The sequence below is a fragment of the Canis lupus genome, chromosome 33, assembly GCF_003254725.2.
Source record: "Canis lupus dingo isolate Sandy chromosome 33, ASM325472v2, whole genome shotgun sequence".
Taxonomy (NCBI): domain Eukaryota; kingdom Metazoa; phylum Chordata; class Mammalia; order Carnivora; family Canidae; genus Canis; species Canis lupus.
Window position 1 is genome coordinate 29,178,022 of NC_064275.1, and position 19,636 is coordinate 29,197,657.

Genomic DNA, 19,636 nt, shown 5'->3' on the forward strand with positions numbered 1-19,636 from the left:
GGATTTATAGGAGTTATTTATTAATGGAATTAATCCTTTGTTTTAATGTGAATTGCAAATATTTTTTCCTAGTTTGTCATTTGCCATTTCATATGGTGTTTTTATATGCAGAAATATCTAATTTTGGGAGGGGAGCAGAGGGAGCAGGAGAAAGAGAATTAATTAATTAATTATTTATTTAGAGTGAGTATATGCATGCACACATGATGGGGAGGGGCAGAGGGAGAAAGAGAATCTCCAGCAGCACTGAGTGTGGAAACCCACATGGGGATCGATCTCACAATCCTGAGATCATGACCTGAGCTGAAATCAAGAGTTGGATGCTTAACTGACAGCCACGCAGGCACCCCTCTGATTTTTATTAAGTCAAATTGATCATTTCTCTCAGGACTTCTAGGCTCTGTATGATGTTATGAAAGGGCTTTCGCATTTCCCTGTACAATTATTAAAAATGTTTCTCCATAGTTTCTTCTATTAATGACTTGATTTTTCTATTTAAACCATTTCATCTGTAGTTTATTTTGAATATACTTAATTCCTTTAGCACACAGATCTATTTCTGTTTTTTTATTATGGTCTGTTGTACTTTGTGTGCCATCACCACTCAGTTTTAATTATTTTAGCTTTTAATTATGGTAGAAATGGTCCCTCACTGTACAGCATCTTTTGTTGTTGTTAAACACCCCCCCCCCCAATGTTCAAACATTTGTCATTTTATTTACCATGTAACTGCTTCATTTTTTTTTTTTTTTTTGGATAAAGACAGAAAAGGCCTTCTTATACAATGTGATCTGAATCATTAGCTGATTAAGTGAGGACAATTAAGGAGTCATTCAAACATTTTATTTTATTTTATTTTAAAACATCTAAATTTACATTTGTTCAACAGTCTTTGGATATAGAGCCAGAACCTTTGCTAGGAATATGGATCCACTGGTGGAGTTTCGTATCATCTTTTTTGAATAAATTGTACCCATAATGCATGGTACAAGACTTCCAGTTTTATTTTCTTTATACTGGACTAGCAATTTAAGATCCTGTAATATGAGTGTAAACCCTACATTTTTAGGTGTTTGTCCTTCTCACTTTGAAAGTTGTCTTGCCTCTACATAATTTAACATCAATTTTTTATAGAAGCTTTTGTGTGGGCATAAAACTTTAGCTCCTTTGGATAAATACGAAGGAATGTGATTGCTGGATCATATGGTAAGAGTATGTTTAGTTTTTTAAGAAACTGCCAAACTGTCTTCCAAAGTAGCTGCACCGTTTTGCATTGTTACCAGCAATGAATGAAAGTTCTTTGCTCCACTTCCTCACCAGCATTTAATATTGGCATTGTTTTGGATTTTGGCCATTCTAATGTAGGTATATAGTGGTATCGTATTGTTTTAATTTGCACCTCCCTGATGATATACGATGTGGCACATCTTTTCATGTGCTCATTTGTTCTCTGTATATCTTTTATGGTGAGGTGTCTATAAAGGTCTTTGGCCCATTTTTTAAATCAAATTGTTTGTTTTCTTATTGTTGTGTTTTAAGAGTTCTTTGCGTATTTTGGATAACGTTCTTTTATCACATGTGGCTTTACAAATATTTTCTCCTAGTTTGTCGTTTGTCTTTTCTTTCTCGACATTTTTGGTCACAGAGCAGAAGTTTTTAATTTTAGTGAAGTCTAGCTTATCAGTTCTTTGCTTCATGGATCATGTTTTTGGTCTTGTATAAAAAAGTCATCACCGGCGGTGCCTGGGTGGGGCTCAGTGGTTGAGCATCTGCCTTTGGCCCAGGACATGATCCTGGAGTCCCGGGATCGAGTCCCGCATTGGGCTCCCTGCATGCAGCCTGCTTCTCTCTCTGCATGTGTCTCTCCCTCTCTTGCTGTGTCTCTCATGAATAAATAAATAAAATCTTTAAAAAAAGAAAAGTCCCCAAAAAAAGTCATCACCATACCCAAGGTCACCTAGGTTTCTTCCTATGTTATCTTCTAGGAGATTTATAGTTTTGTATTCTTCATTTAGGTTGATGACTCATTTTAACTTAATTTTTGTGACAGGTATAAAGTCTGTATCTAGATTTATTTTTTTGGATATGGATGTCCAGTGTTTCAGCACCTTGTTGAAAAGACTATCGTTGCTCCATTGTATTGCTTTGCTACTTTGTCAAAGATTAGTTGATTTTATTTATGTGTGTCTGTTTCTGAGCTCTCTATTCTGTTTCACTGATTTGTTTGTCTATTTTTTTCCCCAATACTACACTGCCTTGATTACCGTGCCTTTACAGTAATGCTTTAAGTCAGATAGTGTCAGTCCTTTTTAAAGAACAACTTTCTAGGCCCAGTGCTTTTGGTTTTGGAAAGTTATTAATTGGATGTGAAGGCGATCTGGCTGCGACATCTGTCACCCCATTGATTGCCAGGGTTGATTCGGCTGATCTGGCTGGCTAGGCTGTGTCCCCTTCCTCCCTCACCGCTCCATGTGCGTCCCTCCCGAAGCTGCGCGCTCGGTCGAGGAGGACGACCATCCCCGATAGAGGAGGACCGTTCTTCGGTCAAGGGTATACAAGTAGCTGCGCTCCCCTGCTAGAACCTCCAAACAAGCTCTCAAGGAAAGTTATTGTTGATTCTGGGTTTTTTTGTTTTGTTTTTGTGGGTTGCTTTTAGTTTTGGTTTAGTTTTGTCTTATTTTTAGGAGATAAGGGCCTATTCAGATTATCTATTTCTTCTTGGTGAGATTTGGCAGATCGGGTCTTTCAAGGAATTGATCCATTTCACTTAGGTTATCACACTAGTGAGGCATACAATTGTTAGTAATATTCCTTTGTAATGTGGTATCTGTAAGATGTCCCCAATTTTATTTCTGAGTTAGCCTAGAATTTTGCCTAAAGAAAGGAAACCAAGTTTAGGTCCTAGTCACATAGATGTAATTAACCAGGAGACATACCTGAGTTGATATTCCAGTGCTGCCTACCCCTGGCCACTCAGTGTCCACTGAGCCACAGAACAGGGGCCAGAAACACTGCCACATGCTGCCAAGATATTAGAGGTCTTCATGACTCCAGTTGACAAAAGAGCCTGTACAGCTGACACTTATAATTGTCACTGATATTTTTCCAGTCTAGGTGAGAAACCCACTGACATTTGAGATGCCTTTTGGGTCATATATTAAGTTCTGATAGAAGGACTCTTTCTAAGCTATTTATTTTGTTCTGTTGGTTAGTCTGTCTCTTAATGCTTGTGCTAGGTCTGTACTTCTAAATTATTTAGATTTCAGTTTTAACCTGTGCCCAATAATCTCAGAAAGGATTCTCAAAAAATAAGAAATAGGTTTTCCTAGTATAAACATTTGCCTTCTCCAGTTCATTCTCCAGTTCATTTCCTAGTATAAACATTTGCCTTTTCTAGTTCAGGCCTTCTCTAGAGTGAAACTATTTATCTGGAATTGATCATTTCTTTGACTCTAAATGCAGCCCTTTCCTGACCTGGGTAGCATGGGAAAAGCAGGTCTTTCCTTACTTGATTTTGCTGTAAGAACTGAAGGCATTCATCTCGGATTCTTAGCAAATAACTTAAACTCTTCACCAGTTTTAAGATTTACCTTCTGGGGCTAAATGGTAGAGAGATGAGGGAGAAATCAGATTATTTTCATTGTATAACTTTCTATATCATATGCTTGCATTGCCTGTCCAAAAGAACAGTTAAAACAATTTTTAACAATTATCCTTAAAAAGAATGAATACATATATATATATCCTTTTGATTGCTGCTGAGAACCTTTGTTGAGGCAAGGAAGGTTAGGCGTTTTTCCTCCTCTCTTTGAATGTCAACACCAGAGCTAAATTTGATCTAAAATGGTAGTGATTTCTTCACCTTCTGTGTTCTCACAGCAGGTGTGTTGCCGCCAGACTGATTACTGGCAGTTTGTGAAGGACATCCGCTGGCTCAGTCCCCACTCAGCCCTTCATGTGGAGAAGGTAAGAAGTGAAAAGTAACCGGAAGGCTGTGGTGTTTGATGTTCTGTCTGAAGGGTTTCCTAGGCTAGAAAGACGGTGTGTGTCAAGTTTCCTGTTAACTGAGGAAAGAAAGTTATTCCTATAGGACTAATTTGGAGGGAAGGATTATTTGCTTTAAAACATAAACCATGTAAAGCCATTGCTTCAGGCCATTTTCTCTCCGCTGGGGAAGGGGGTGAAAAAAGTTTTGTTATTTTCAGAAGACCTGCAATATTAGGACCAGAATGAAGCTGTTCAGAATCCTAGGAAAATGGCACGAAGCTTGGGGAAGTAAGTGCTTGGGGAAGTAAGATTGGGATGCTTAGCTCAATGTAGTACCTTTGATTTCCAGTTAGGGAAATAGCTCGTGGAGGCTAGTGACTTGGCCAAAGTTATACAGCTAGTTCCAGATCAATCACTGCCAAACATATGTATCTATTTATTTAATTCTTCATTATGGAAGATTTCAAATACATAGAAAATTAAAGAGAGTAATGTAATGAACCCTCAAAATATCTATCACCTGTCCTCAGTACGTGTCAATACAAGGCCAGTTTTGTTTCATATATATCCCACCCACTGCTAGGTTCATTGCTGAGATGATGTCAGGAAAAGTACTTTGTTTTCAAACGATCAGGGAACCAAATCGCAGGGTGTCAAACTGGCCTTTTTTGTGAGAAAAATCCAGAGCCCGCTGGTTTTCTTACATAGACTTTCTTTGTCCTTCTCGCGTAATTTATCTTACCACCACTCTCCTTTACCTCCAACTAACTTCCTTTTCTAAAATATATTGCTGTAGTCATTTCCACTTACAAGCTGCTTAGGAGACTTTGCTTTTAGAAACAGCCAACTAGAAGGAGGTTCCAAATAGAGGTTGCTCTGACTAGGGCCAAAACAAGATGCTCAGATGACCTCTCTGTGGTGGAGAATCTTTTTTTTTTTTTTTAAGATTTTATTTATTTATTCATGAGAAACACAGAGAGGAGAGAGAGAAGCAGAGACATAGGCAGAGGGAGAAGCAGGCTCCATGCAGGGAACCCGACGTGGGACTCAATCCCAGGGCTCCAGGATCACACCCCAGGCTGAAGGCGGTGCTAAACCACCGAGCCACTCAGGCTACCCTCTTTGGTGGAGAATCTTCTTCCTTGTCCCCAGAAGAAGAAGCATCTTCCTTGTCCCCAGATTTTTGTTGCATTATTTTCTGGAGGCCAACTGAAATGAAGAACTCTGTGAGAGAAGCCAAGAGGTCGAGTTCATCCTTCCTTTGAACACTCCAGGCTAAATGTCTCTTTGGAGTTAGGACATAAAGAGACAGATGTAGCAGCTTTGTTCTCTCTTAGAGCCGCATATCAGGTCTTAGCTGCTTCATTCCTCTTCAGTGATCCAGTGCAGCAGTGGAACCACTGATCCCTTGCTTCCCCTCCTCCCTCAGTAACCTCTAGATGCTACCCAGAGGAAAAATCCTACTCATCACTTCCTCTTACCCATCTCCATTTAGTTTTCTGGTCATTAGGCCTCAGTCTTGCTGTTTTTACCAGGATGCATGTTGTGACCCATCCTCTTTGCCTCCCAGTTCATCAGCTTACACGAGAATAGCCAGAGCAGCACTGATGGTGTGAGTGAGCATGCTGTTGCTGAATTGTGGCTGCAGCACAGCTTGCAGTGCCACTGTCTCTCCGCCCAGCTCCGACCACTGCTCGGGGACAAGCAGTATATCAGAAAATTCTACACAGGTACGTGACGGTCACTTAGCCAAGATTGTTGCATATACTTTTTCATCTCTTCCACATTCCTCTTCCTTTATAGACTGACTCTCCCCCCAGAGCCCCATATACTTCACTGGGTGCCCTAGAGATTCTAATCAGAAACATGCGTCCAGTCTTCTCCTTTATGTGTAAAACACAATCCAACTTTATGCTAAGGTACTCCCCTGCTCCCAGGGATATAAACCGATAAGAATAACCACCATTTACTGAGCGTTTCCTATGTGCTAGTCACTGTTACATACTTTTTATGCATATACTCTTCCCAATAGGCCTGAGAGCTGGGTATTAATACCTCTGTTCTATGGCGGAGAAATACGGAGGCAAAAAATAAGGAAAGAAGGTGTCACCTAAAAAGAAGTTATCAAGCTCTGGGAGCTACTGCTCTCAGTGGGCAGGTTTCAGCCAGCAAGGCACTAGCAGGAGATGGGAGGGCATGAGCAAGGGGAGAAGTCAGAGGATTTCTTCCCCTCCCTGACTTCCCCAGTTGGATACCAGCAAAAAGGGTCTTGGGAAGACACTACTTTTAGGACTTAGCATCTCTGTGGTACAGGAAAAAAATAAAAGAAAGAAAGAAAGGAAGCAAGAGAAGGAATGGATCAGTGGGCAGAGAGGCCTAGGATTAGTCCCTGAGTAAAAGTATTTCTGTAAGAAACTTGAGATAATAACTCAGATAGATTGCTTTTGGCTTGTCTTACAAATCAGGAATATACATGGGGGAACTGGCAGGAAGTCCATTTTGGCTGTAGTTTTAAGCACAGAAGCTATTCTTTTAGCATTTCTTGCTGATAGATTTTTTAATTTTTTTGCCAGGCTAACTTTTGTATCTATTCCTTATATTGGTTCAAGATAGGAGGGAGGAGACGGGGGCCTTATCAACCACCAAAAATCTTCAACAAGTAATTTGATCATGTTTTGGGTATGCCATTTGGAGTCTTGCCAGTTGTAACAGCAAGAGATCTTTATGGCCATAGAGAACTATGGAATCTACAAAATGTGGAAAAAATATTGGACTATAAAGCAGAGTGAAATAATATATCTAGTAGTAGCCTTCTGTGCTTCTGGAGTTCTTCCTTCAGCTGAGTGACATCATCCTCAAATTCCTGTCTGTTACTGATCTTGATGCCTGACCTCAAACATTGCATGAAGAGTTATCACGGTTAATCTGATGGCATAAACTTCTTTTATAATAAAATAATACAAATGTAAAGATAATAATGATAATACACCTGTTTTCCAGTCAGGGAAGCAGAGCCCAATGAGGTTAGGTGACTCGGCTAAAGTCACCTAGAGACAGGATTCAAATCTGGGACTTTGTGACTTTGAAGCCCCCTTGTCGTGGCCTATTACACTGCACATTACTCTCCTATACTTTATATGTCCCTGATTCCGCTCCCCTGCAGCAGCATGAATCTCCTCAAGACATTTTTACCTTTTGTCTCTTTACTTCCCTGAGCCTCTCCCAGGCTGTACAGGGATGCTAACAATCTCCCTGTTGGGCTCCATCACAGCAGTAGCATTTCTCTCCCCAGATACTGCTTTCCTGCTAAGCAACGCCCACGTCACGGCCATGCTCCAGTGCCTGGAAGCAGTTGAACAGAACAACCCCCGCCTCCTGGCTCAGATTGATGCATCTATGGTAAGGGGGCAAGGAACCATCTGTGTCTGTGCTGGGCCCTGGACCTTACCGTGATATAACCCTTTGTTGCAGGCTATTTCTTTGCTTAGGCAGTTGTGAACTGAAAGGCTTTCATTTAAAAAACAAAAAACAAAAAAAATTAAAACTTGGAGAAGAAGGGGAGGTACCATTAAGTATCTATTGAAGTAAAAGGTCTAAGATCTGCTTAAGGAGGGAAGTGTCTGTTTTTTAAACCCCATTGTAAAGAGGAGCCTTGACAAACTGGGGGGAAGAGGATGATTTTGCATCAGAAGTAGGATTTACAGTGTCATACCTAGTATGACCTAGTGTTACACAGGGTTGGATCACCTTCGTCCTTGAAGTATAAAGAAAAAAATTTTTTTTTAATTTTATTTATTTATTCATGAGAGACATAGAGAGAGGGAGAGGCAGAGACACCAGCAGAGAGAGAAGCAGGCTCCATGCAGGGAGCCCGACACAAGACTTGACCCCAAGACTTCAGGATCATGCCCTGGGCCAAAGGCAGGCGCTAGACCACTGAGCCACCCAGGGATCCCCTAAAGAAAATTTTTTTGCTTGATATTGCTTATCAGCAATCCTCCAATTCACTCAACCCATCAGTAATATCAGTGCCTCAGCTAGAAAGGAATCACAGTCCCCACTACTTTACAGGAGGGATTCCCTGTGTCTCTTGGTTTTTAAATTTTGATTCTTAGTTACCACCTGTTAAACACTTTCTGTGTTACAGGCTTGATTTAGGCACAATACATGCTTCATCTCATTTAATTCTCATACCTCTATAAGATCGACATTAATCTTATTTTATAAAGGAAGCCAGCTGGAGGACAGAATAGAGATGTCTCTTGCTCCAAGTTTGTAAGTGGTAGAGCTTGGATTTGAACGCTGATCTATCTGATTTCTGATTCTGTGCATAGTCTTAAGAATTTTGTTGTACTGCCTCTATGATAAAGCACTTCTGGTGTACTACCTAGGATTCCAATTTCAGAGGCTGTGGTGTATGGCAGGACTTCGAGATTTCAAAGTTGTAGAAATACTGATATTTACTGTACTGTACTGTACTGTATATATACTGTATATACTGTACTGATAGAGCAGTAGAGTTGTATGTCGTACCTATAGGCTCTGGCCGCAGTCCAAGCCTGCTGCCAGAGGTCAGCTTCTACTAGCATTTCTGTAGTGCTAAATGCTCCTCCTCCAAGCCCCCCCCCCCACCCCCGCCCAGCCTCAACTCTGACACGCGTTTCTTTTGTAGTTTGCCAGAAAGCATGAGAGCCCGCTGCTGGTAACAAAGAGCCAGAGCCTGACAGCCCTGCCTGGTTCCACATACACCCCTCCGACCAGCCATGCTCAGCATTCCTACTTTGGGTCCTTCTCTAGCCTCTACCAGTCCGTACCCAACCACGGCTCAGGTATGGGGACAGGAAGGGGTAGTCATGACATGAATGCCCAACCCTGGAAAGTAGGGGACTTTGTGGGTGCACACAGGAGGTATAGACAGAGCCGTGGGTTGGTGCAGTTTGTCAACTTTCATGTCTTTAATGGACATCTTAAAAAGTTGGATGGTGACTAGCCTAAGATCAGCAGAATCATTAAAGTAATAGAGGAAAGAGATGTTTTTAGATTGTCCTGGATCTCTAATCCATATTGCAAGAAAGCATTTCAATAATAGTAGTAATAATAAGTGAGGGCCTGCCATGTGCCAGGCTCTGTTAGAGTCAATTTATATGTATTACTTCATTTGATCCCCAAAACTGTCCTACACAGTAGGTGTTGTTACCATTGCTCATTTTACAGATGAGAAATGCATACTAATAAGCGATGAAGCCACTGTGTCAAGAGCCCACGCTCTTACCTTACCTTATGCGGCTTACCTGCTTCTAAGCGATTTTTGCTTACCTCGCATGGTGAACCTTTTCTGAGGTGATACCACGTGTCCTGGGCACCTAGTAATGATAGGGAGTTTGGTCCTCAGTTGTAGAGAAACCCTACATATGTACCAAGGATTCCCAGCTCATCCTTTTCTTCTCTTTCTATATCCTAGAAAGAAGATCTACTTCCTTTTCACTCTCTGGCCCTCCCCGAAAACCTCAAGAAAGCAGAGAGCACGTCTCACCAGCACAGGATCAAGCCTTCCAAGCCTCCCTGCTTCCAGTCTCTGCATTAGCCAGGGATTCCTCCTCAACCCCAAATGAGATGAGCTCTAGCACTCTGACCAGCCCCCTAGAAGCATCCTTGGTCAGCAGCCAGAATGATTCCCCAAGTGATGCCAGCGAGGGGCCCGAGTACTTGGCCATTGGCAACCTGGACCCCCGAGGCCGGACTGCCAGCTGTCAGAGTCACAGCAGCAATGCTGAGAGCAGCAGCTCCAACTTGTTCTCCTCCAGCAGCTCGCAGAAGCCAGATTCTGCTGCTTCTTCCCTAGGCGAGCAGGAAGGAGACGGGCAGAGCCAGCTGTCCAGCATCCTTCGCAGGTCCAGCTTCTCAGAAGGGCAGACACTCCCTGCCACCAGTGGAACAAAAAAGAGCCACACTCGCTCCCATTCGGATACCAACATTGCCTCCAGAGGAGCCCCAGGTAATGCTAGTCACCAGCCCCTAGTTAATAAGTTATGTTTCTGATGACATGATGGGGTGTCCTGCTTGTAACGAAAGAGAGAAGTTCCTCGTGTATTATGAATACCCAGGAAATCTCTCTGAGAATATCTATGTTTGTGCCTCTATACGTTGCCAAATAGTAAATGTTTTCCTGGGTTCTTTCACCACCTCCTTAGCATCAGAGGACAACGTGACTTGTCACAGTTTGAGTTTTTAAAGTTTCTCTCAGAGGAGAAATGCTAATGAATAATCCCATTCCATCCCTCTCCTTTCTGTGATTCCTGAGAAGTGTGGTCAGATGCAATAGCAGTATGAGAGAGGCAAAGTGGTATTGGGATTTCCTTATGAAAACTAGGGATATACTAGTGTGGGAACAAGTAAGCGGGGCTGATTGCTGCTTCACTAATTCTGGTTGGAGGGCAGCCCTGTAGAGGGGCCCTGGTCACCTCAGCCTCCCTCACACAAATCCCAGCAGCTAGCAGAGGGCACCCTCGGCACGGGAGAGGTGGGGCTCATTGCTTTTGCCATCTCCCTGCCATCTTCTGTCATGGGTTGTTAGTTCCAGCAGGCTTTGGTTGGGTTTCGTTTGTAAGAGAACCTCCACAACAGCAAGTATAACGTGGATCTCTGTGCTTAAAGCCAGTTCTGGGTAGAAAAGCCCCAGAAATAAAATATAAAAAATTGTAAAAAAAAAAAAAAAAAAAAAAAAGGAAAAAGAGGGAGATTTCCTTTAGCAGCTGGAGCTGCCATTGATTTCTCATTGTAGTTTCTAGAAAGATGAGAGCTGAGGCCCTCACCTGAAACTTGCAAGTGACAAATTTTTTTTTCCCCGTTTTTCTACTCAAGATGTGGTTTGGCTTTTGGAACTCTCTAGGAAAAAAAAAAACAACAACTCCAAATCAAAGCCTGTCTTCACACAAGCTTTCTTAGATGTGAAGAGTACTTGAGTTAGCTCCTTGCTTCACATCAGCTGCTGCAGGCCTGCTGTCTGCTGTACTCTAGGCCACTGGGCTTTGAGCATGGAAAACCTCCCTGCCCCCATTCTTGAATCCATGTGGATTCCAGAAACCACAGTAACCTGCTTCGGAAAAGGGAGCCAGAGAAAACCTAAGCCAAAGGGTCTGAGGGAGAGGGGGTCACGTGTAGCTCCTCATGAGTCAGCTACCTCAGTTCAGTTGCTGAGTTCTTCAGCAGTAGGGTTCCCCTCTTGGCAGTTGAGTCCCCACGTCTGCTAGATGAAAGGATGCCCTTTTTCTCACTGTCTCTATTCTCATTTCCTCTGTTTGGACTCTCCTCTGCACCTGTCTGTCTACGTACAGGAGGCCCCAGGAATATCACCATTATAGTTGAAGATCCCATTGCAGGTTTGGGAGCCAGTCCTTTCTGTCCACCACCTCCTCCTCCTCTGTGACCATCTTGCTTAGTTCAGAACCTCCTTTTCCATTCTGGTGTCAAATCAAGTCTGGCTAGTCTGGCCAATCCTGCTGTGATTCTTGGACCCGTCTCTAAAATGGCAGAGACATTTTGCATAATACGTTTCCCACCCGTGACTTTCAGATGCCACATTTAGTCTCCCAGCAGCTTCTGGGAGGCAGAGTCCAGATTTATCGATCGTGTTTTGCTCAAAGGTGAAAGCAAAGCCCGCTCTTTGTCTAACGCATCATGTTGAATCAGTGGCAGAATTTTTTTTATAACTGAGTACTTACTGTGGATTACTTTATTTTCCTTGAATTAACACCAGAATGTGTTAACACCTTCCCCTCCCCCCGTCCTGTGGTCTTGAATGTGGATGCATGTTTTTTGCCTCTCCCAGAGTCCCATTTCCTTTTCTTTCGCCTGCCTTCCTTCCTCTATAAGTCCCATCCCACCCCCCATTCCAGTCACTGTACAGGCTTTTTCTAGTGACTTCGGTCGTTTCTTTCGTTTTCACGGTGGTGTTGAAATTAAATACCGTGTTCAATTCTGGGTTCGTGGAGATATTAATAGTAGAAGACAGAGTGATCAGGAGAACCGAAAGCTCCGGCCTCCTGGTGATGAGTGAAGCCACCGAGTATGTTAGCTCGGAAAAGGGAAAGTTAAAGAGGAGGTAGGACGGCTGTTTAGAAGGGCGTTGCTCTTCTTAAGGAGATGAGAAATTGTAAGAAGACCCAAGAGAATGTGAGGAAATCTAAGAATTAGAGCTGTTCATTTGAATGGGCGACATCTAGAGGTAGTTAGCTCAGTAAGCGAAGTCTGGGTGGCCTTTACGTGCTGTGAGGAGCGGAGTGCTGGAGTTGGAGTTTGTGTTGTGCATTGGATTTGACTCAGGACCTCAAAGGTCCCCTGCAAGTCATAGTTTCTTAGCGAGGCATCCTGGTGACTCTGGCTTGTCTAGAGTTCAGTAGTGAGGAGGAGAGCCCAGTGCCAGGACCAGCAGAAATCTCTGAGACCCTAGGAAAACGCAGTTACCTCTTACCACATAGTAGGTAACAAGAGGAGCAGCTGACGGGCTGGCACCATCTGTGGGGGGTATGGGTTGGGTGCAGCTCAATCATTCACTCTCCCAGAGCATCCTGCTCACTTCCCAGGCACTCACCTGCTTTTCTGCCTTCCTTCTGTAGCGCTGGGAGTTTAGTGTTTTCCTTTGGAGAAGAATATCAGTTTCTCATTTCCTGCAAGCCCTGCCTGCTGCTATTTCTCTGCTCCTCGTCGGTGCTTGAAAACTTCTACGCGGCCACTCCTACTTTGCCAGGCTTCTCTTGATACCTCTCCCTCCCTTCTCCTGTCAGGCTGGGCCCACAGCCCTGTGGCCATCTGAGCCCTGTGGCTGCAGGGCCATCGTCTAGGCTTTTCTAGCATTGTCTGGATGCTTCTCTTAAGGACATTGCTGGATGTTTTTGTTTTTCACCTAATTCAGAAGTGGGTTAAATATGTAAGTATGACAAACTTCAGGTTCAATAGAGGCTTTATCCCAGTATTCCTAGTGTAACCATTCTGAGACTATTTAAAAGCCCAGTGTCCAGGTATCAGAAAAGTTCAATGTGCTTATCTTTGTTTTACCATGTGAGGACTGTTTTCTACATTGGTTTTTGTCAAGAGCATGGAAATTGGCTAATATTCCTAGCCAACATTTGGCAAGAAGACAGAAGAAAAAAGAACTAAACTCATGAGTTCATTTTGATTTGATTCTTTTTCATCTTTGTGTTGCTGCATTCTGGGTCATAGTTTCTCTTTATTCTTAGAATATAGGGACTCACCATCTCCTTTCCTCCATGTGTTCCTGCATTCTTGGACTGTTCCCTGTTGGTGTGCCACCCCTCTCCTGTTTGGGAGGGCATCGGGAATGGGAGTATTTAAATGTTGAAACTCCACAGTTGGGAATGTACATTGTTGCTCACCTCGTATGTGTGTTTTTACTCCCTGGTGGCCACTGACACTAGAATCCTGCAATGATAAGTCGAAGTTGAGAGGCCCCTTGCCTTACTCTGGCCAAAGCAGTGAAGTCAGCACACCCAGCTCTCTGTACATGGAGTATGGTGAGTACTAGGAAGGCCAGGGCTGCAGCTGTGTCTTTTCTCAGCTCTCCCTATGTGCCTACTAAGCTCTGAGCTGTCTGGCTCATGTCAGCTCCGTGGAGGGTACACACCGTACAGTCTCACCCTTCCTCTCATTATTTACAGCCCCTGTGCTAGAAATCACACTGTCTTGCCATTTCTCTTGCTCCTTTCTGAATTAGGGGTCCCACCCTCTCTTATGCTGTGGGTGTTATCACCATGACTGTCTATTGATCCAAATGGATGGCTGTCTGAGTGGGTGAGAGGGACCATGAAAAGAAGCCTTTGGTATCGGGCCAGGATTACCAGAAGATAAGCTCTATGTGGAAATCATCCACAAGAGGAAGCTATTTGTTCCCTTGTCAAGGTTCTCAGCACTGGGTTTTTGTTTTCTTTTTTGTAGGGTAGGAGGGCAAGTATGTCATCTTTAAATTTTGATAGTGTAAGGATTGTCTCTGGGCTCTCTTCATTTATTCTATTCTTTAACCAAGAGGCTTAGTGCTCTGAGATTCTGAGATTCAAAGAAATTCCTTTAGAAGGTAGACGTCTTCTTTCCAACCTGCTACCTGGGCAAACTTGGGAACATCTTTAGTGGTGAAATCATCAGCCTTCTCAAGAAGCTTGTCTATTTGCTTTCTAAGTCAGAATTTTTCACATTCACATTCTGTTTTCCTACAGAGGGTGGTCAGTACCTGTGCTCAGGGGAGGGCATGTTCCGAAGACCATCAGAAGGACAGTCCCTCATCAGTTACCTATCGGAGCAAGACTTTGGGAGCTGTGCAGACCTGGAAAAGGTGAGGAATCTAAGGGGCTACTGAAGAGTTTGCTCATGAGTTGGGACATCTGGCCTAAGGGGCTGTGCGGCCATTTGTTTGAAAGAGGTTTTAGGTACATAGTTAGAACATGAGCAAAGACTATGGGTGAAGTAAGTTCAAAGTAAAGATAAGCTCAACACATTCAATCTCTAGAGAACTTTTCAGGGAGTATATGCTCCTCACTGAGTCCAAAATATTACTGCTTTTGCATTAGCAGCTCCCTTGGGCGCAGGAGTACTGAATTTTGGCCACATGGTTATTGTATCCTTGGCCCTTGAACCTTAGGTAAAAGATGTTTCCAGAATTAACATCTGTATTTTGTTATAAGGCTCAGATATGTGGGACGCCTGGCTGGCTCAGCGGTTGAGCGTCTGCCTTCAGCTCAAGGCGTGATCTCAGTCTGGGATTGAGTCCTGCATTAAGCTCCCTGCGAGGAGCCTTCTTCTCCCTCTGCCTATGTCTCTGCCCTTCTCTCCATGTCTCTCATGAATAAATAAATAAAATCTTAAAAAAAAAATAAGACTCAGATACGTAATGAATAATGACCCTATAGCATTTTAGCACTTACAAACACTTTATCCTGAGCTATTCCATTTACCTTAATACTTTATTTATAGGGGTATGGCTCTAAGAAAGACCCTGATATTAAATTCTGGACTTCTTCTATATCATATTTTCATGTAGAAAGCAGGACAGGAAGGCCAGGCATGGCAGGTTTGAGAATAAAGAGAATATAGAACAGGTTTTCTGGCCATCAGCTTTTCTTAGAGTAGAAGTGTTCATTTCCGCTGAATAAAAGCAGTGCATGTCATTGAAGCTGTACTTGCGAGCATTACAGTCAGTGAGATGTTCAACACATCTAGCCCCTTGCTAATCAACTTCTTTGGTGTTCTCCTGCCCCCCAGGAGAATGCCCACTTCAGCATCTCAGAGTCCTTGATTGCTGCCATTGAGCTAATGAAGTGCAACATGATGAGCCAGTGCCTAGAAGAGGAGGAAGAAGAGGAGGAAGACAGCGATAGAGAGATTCAGGAACTGAAGCAGAAGATCCGCCTTCGTCGCCAGCAGATCCGCACCAAGAACCTGCTCCCCGTGTACCAGGAGACAGAGCATGGAAGTGAGTGAGGCTGCGAGCCCCTCAGTTCTGCTTCTGCAGGGCTTTAGGATAAGCGTTGGTGCCTAGTGAGCTTCCTTTTGTGTCTCACTTGGAGATATCATAACCAAGCCAAGGGCTCCTGTGCTATCGCAAAGAGTTTTTTATGCTGTTCTAATTTTTTTCCTACCAGACCCAGAGTTCTAGAGTTCATCCATTTATTACCTCAGAAATATCTTCCAAAAAAATAGATTTCTTATATGAGAACTAAGACTGCTGGTCCCAGAGTCACTTCCCAGATAGTAGTACCTTCTATTTATTTGAAACTTTCAAAATTTCGTAAATAAAATGAGGAACAACTGACAAGAAGTGCTAGTGCCCATTTCTCCCAGCATCTTCCTGGCCAAGGTTCCCAGTCATACCAGGTCCCTTTCATTGTGACCCTAGGAGTAGGAGACCTCTTTCTGTCCTGTTTATTTTTTTTTTTCCTGTCCTGTTTATTAACCAACCTTTCTTTCCTTCCTTTTCTTTTCTTTTCTTTTTTTTCTTTTCTTTTCTTTTCTTTTCTTCTTTTCTTTTCTTTTCTTTCTTTTTTCTTTCTTTTTCTTTTCTTTTTCTTTTTCTTTTTCTTTTTCTTTTTCTTTTTCTTTTTCTTTTTCTTTTTCTTTTTCTTTTTCTTTTTCTTTTTCTTTTTCTTTTTCTTTTTCTTTTTCTTTTTCTTTTTCTTTTTCTTTTTCTTTTTCTTTTTCTTTTCTTTATAGCAGGCTTTCGGGTCACTTCTAGCAGCTCCCAGTTCAGCTCACGTGATTCAACACAGTTCTCTGACTCCGGCTCTGCTGATGAGGTTGACGAATTTGAAATCCAAGGTAAGGAGCTACCCTTCATTTCAAGCAACTTTCATTACCTGTTTCTTTCAGTTTGAAGTCATTGACTGAGAAGCTTTCCCCTAGTATAGAGAATCTTCAATATGGTCCAATTTGGAATGTTGTCAGTAATTGTAAAAGATGGCCTCTCTAGCTAGAAACAAAACCCCTTTAGTAAAATTTAAGCAGAAAAAAACAGTGAAAGGCAGTGCTTCAGAGTGGTCTGAGTGCTGAAGTCACCTTGATGGGTCTCAATTGTACCTTTCTCTTGGATTTTTACTTTGATTCCTCTTGCTAACAGCCTATGACTAGCCCATACCTGCTTGCAATTAGAATCCTATTCCTTTGTGTTCCATGACACAATGGAAATTGTTTCAAAGGGTTTGAAAGGAGTTTTGTTATAATCCTAAGAGAAAAGGACAAAAAGAGTCATTGGTGGGAGAAAAAGCAAAAAAGGGAAAAAAAATCAAGTTTACAAAATAAAGCTTTATTCTATCAGCACTAACTTGCTTAGCAGAATCACAGACCCTTGTTTTGTTGTTGTTGTTGTTGTTGTTGTAAGCATATGCACGATGAAGGGGGGGGTCTCTAACCTGGGATGGCAATTGTGTTAAAGCAGGTTAACCTGTGATTAATGGATTAGTCCATTCCTGCAAATCATAGATTTTTTTCAAGTTCCCATGAGCACAACAAACTGAAAAGCTAGGGGAAAGCCCCTAGCTTTCCCCCATGGGTGAAACTAAGAGTTATTTTCTTGTAGGTGAATTGTATCTGTAATTCTCCATTGTAAGATGATGATGAATAGATCTTTTTTTATAGATCTGTTTATATCAATCTAGAGGATTGACATAATTCACTTTTTACCTGCACAGACCTCCAGTAGTAATTGAAATCTAGTGGTAGCTGGATTTTTTTCCCCTGTTCAGAAATGCAATTTTTACACATATTTTTCCAGGTCTCTAGGAAGGCTTCCTCCTTTATTCTCTTTAATGTATGTGATTTCTATTCGTGACAATAGCCATTTAAAACTCCTTTTTTTTTTTTTTTTTTTGGTTCGTTTGTATGTGATTTTCCAACAGCATTTCTCCAATTATCTGACACCAACTGACTATCTTGACAATTCAATTCTGATGTTAATTCCTGTAGTTAGCTTAGACCCCACAGGTTAAGGACTCAGTCCCACAGGATACTCCCATTTCAGATGGCAACCACAAATGGGGTCACCACCACCTGCTCTTATCCTCAGCCAACTACAAATTCAGGAGTTCCCATGACCCTACCAGACACATACACACCCGCCCCCCTGCCGCCCAACTCAGGTTCCATAATTTGCTAGAATGACTTTCAGAACTCAGGAAAATACTGTACTTAAGATTACTGTTTATTGTAAAGGATACAAGTGAACAGTCACATGAAGAGGTACTTTAGGACAAGGCCCCAAAGTTTCCTGAGCATAGGGACCTCTGTGTCCATGCAAAGATGTGCTGTACTACCAGTACATCAGAATGTTCACCAACCACCTAGCTTTCCCAAACCTCATCACTATAAGTGTTTTATTAAGGTTTCATTGCAGAGGTAGGCATGTGTGCTTAAATCATTGGCTGTTGGTGATTGACCTCAATCTGCAGTCCCTCTCCCTTTTTGGAAGATTGGAAGTGGGACTAAAAATTCTAATCCTCTAATCTGGTGGTTGGTTTTTCTTCTGGCAACCAGGCCCAGCCTAAAGTTATCTGGATGCTCCCGAGAGGCACCTCTTTAACATAATAAACTCAGATATAACGGAAAGGGACTCGTTATGAATAACAAGACACTCCTATCACTCTGGGATTTGCAAAGGTTTTAGGAGCTCTGTGCCAGGAACTAGGCAGAGACCAACTCTGTTGTTTGTTGTAACACAATCTATGATTGACTTGACCTCCAAATTCAAAGAAAATAAAAGGGTTCTGGCCTATCTCTCGGATCAAGAGAATTTCTTGAGGGTAATATTAAGGTAAATTCAAAACACCACCTCATTGGGTATGGAGCAGTCCACTTGATTACTAAGTGTTCCTTGCAGCATAGCAAGGAGCCAGGGGAAGCTGTTCAGTCTGGAAGGAGTCAAATTTGAAATAGCCTGCCTGGCAGTGGCATGAGGTACACTCCTGTGGGGAACTGTTGTTGCATTTCTGGTTCCAGAGGAGTTGTTTAATCAATTAACTCTAGTCAGCTCAGGATGGAAATCCTTGAAGGGAAAGACCTCCGGGGACGGTTTCTTAAACTCTAGGCCAAATAATCCTTTGTTGTAAGAGACTGTCCAATGGATTGTTGAATGTTTAGCATCATCCCCGGCCTCTGGTCAGGTATCGACAAGGGTGCATCTCCTGGTTGAGAACCACTACCTTAGAAGCCTTTAAGGTCAGGTTGGTTTGGGGAAGCAGCAATCACTATCTCCCAAGCAATACTGAGTGGCATGTAACTTCCTAAGAGCAGTTTATCTTTTGGAGCAAAGTCAAGTCCTGATTCCTGGAACAGGAATAGAACTGTGGAATAGAACTGTCATTCTCATTGATTTACTGCCTGTCTGAATACTAAAGGGCCCCCTTTTATAATCATTATCGCAGATGGTAGCGAAGGATCTAACCTGACTCACATGTCAAAGAACGGACTCTCAGTGTCAATGGCCTCGATGTTTTCAGGTAGCCTGTGTTGGAAGTGTGGGTGTGCTCATACATGCATGTGTGTGAATGTTTGCATCAGCTTTTGTACAATCTTTATCTTGTGATACCTGTCTATAAGATTTAGAGAACTAGCTAGGAAAAAACAGAGTTGAGCCAGCTAAGAACATTTCAGATACTCCTTTTCTTCTTCACATGACCCCTAATAATCCTCCTTGCCAAGATAATCCTTGTGGATCTTTCCCTACAGTGATATTTATAGACTAAGTGGTCATTGTAGCTGATGGAGGTAGTAGGCAGTTTAGAAAGCATTGGTCAGGTGAAGAAATTGTCCCTCAAACCAACAGCTAAGCTACTGCAAAAGTCAGATAGAAAATGTAGTATCTTCAGAGTTTTGAATTTGCAGTCAGTTTGCAGAAAACTCTCTCTTCTTGGTATTTTGTATACAATTAGGATTTACTGCTGCAGATGTTTTTGGCCTTGGTAATTGCTTTGTGATTCAAACCAGTAGGCTTTCCATAGGTGGGGTTAACTGAAAGTACCAATTTTCTACTCAAAGGGGCTTCAAAACACATAACAGCAAAACCCAGGACTTTTTATTAAACAGTATTTTAACTGCTAATGGTGTCAGCTACTAGAATTTGAAATAATGATGTAAGATTAGATAAAGATGTGAA

General features: G+C 42.4%; 1 protein-coding gene across 16 annotated transcripts in view; it reads left to right on the forward strand.

Moving 5' to 3' along the window:
- The window catches only part of RUBCN (rubicon autophagy regulator), a 64,583-nt gene that overhangs the window by 31,106 nt on the left and 13,841 nt on the right, over window positions 1–19,636 (forward strand). For 3 of the 16 annotated variants that reach the window (XM_025474412.3, XM_025474320.3, XM_025474420.3), the window contains exons 3-13: window positions 3,880–3,966; window positions 5,558–5,717; window positions 7,280–7,386; window positions 8,660–8,816; window positions 9,449–9,982; window positions 11,322–11,366; window positions 13,422–13,517; window positions 14,214–14,329; window positions 15,256–15,466; window positions 16,204–16,308; window positions 18,906–18,980. In XM_025474412.3, coding sequence (XP_025330197.1) covers window positions 3,880–3,966; window positions 5,558–5,717; window positions 7,280–7,386; window positions 8,660–8,816; window positions 9,449–9,982; window positions 11,322–11,366; window positions 13,422–13,517; window positions 14,214–14,329; window positions 15,256–15,466; window positions 16,204–16,308; window positions 18,906–18,980 — 1,693 coding nt within the window. The remainder of the gene's footprint in view (window positions 1–3,879; window positions 3,967–5,557; window positions 5,718–7,279; window positions 7,387–8,659; window positions 8,817–9,448; window positions 9,983–11,321; window positions 11,367–13,421; window positions 13,518–14,213; window positions 14,330–15,255; window positions 15,467–16,203; window positions 16,309–18,905; window positions 18,981–19,636) is intronic. The other 13 variants (XM_025474329.3, XM_025474338.3, XM_025474339.3 and 10 more) reach the window with 13 other exon arrangements.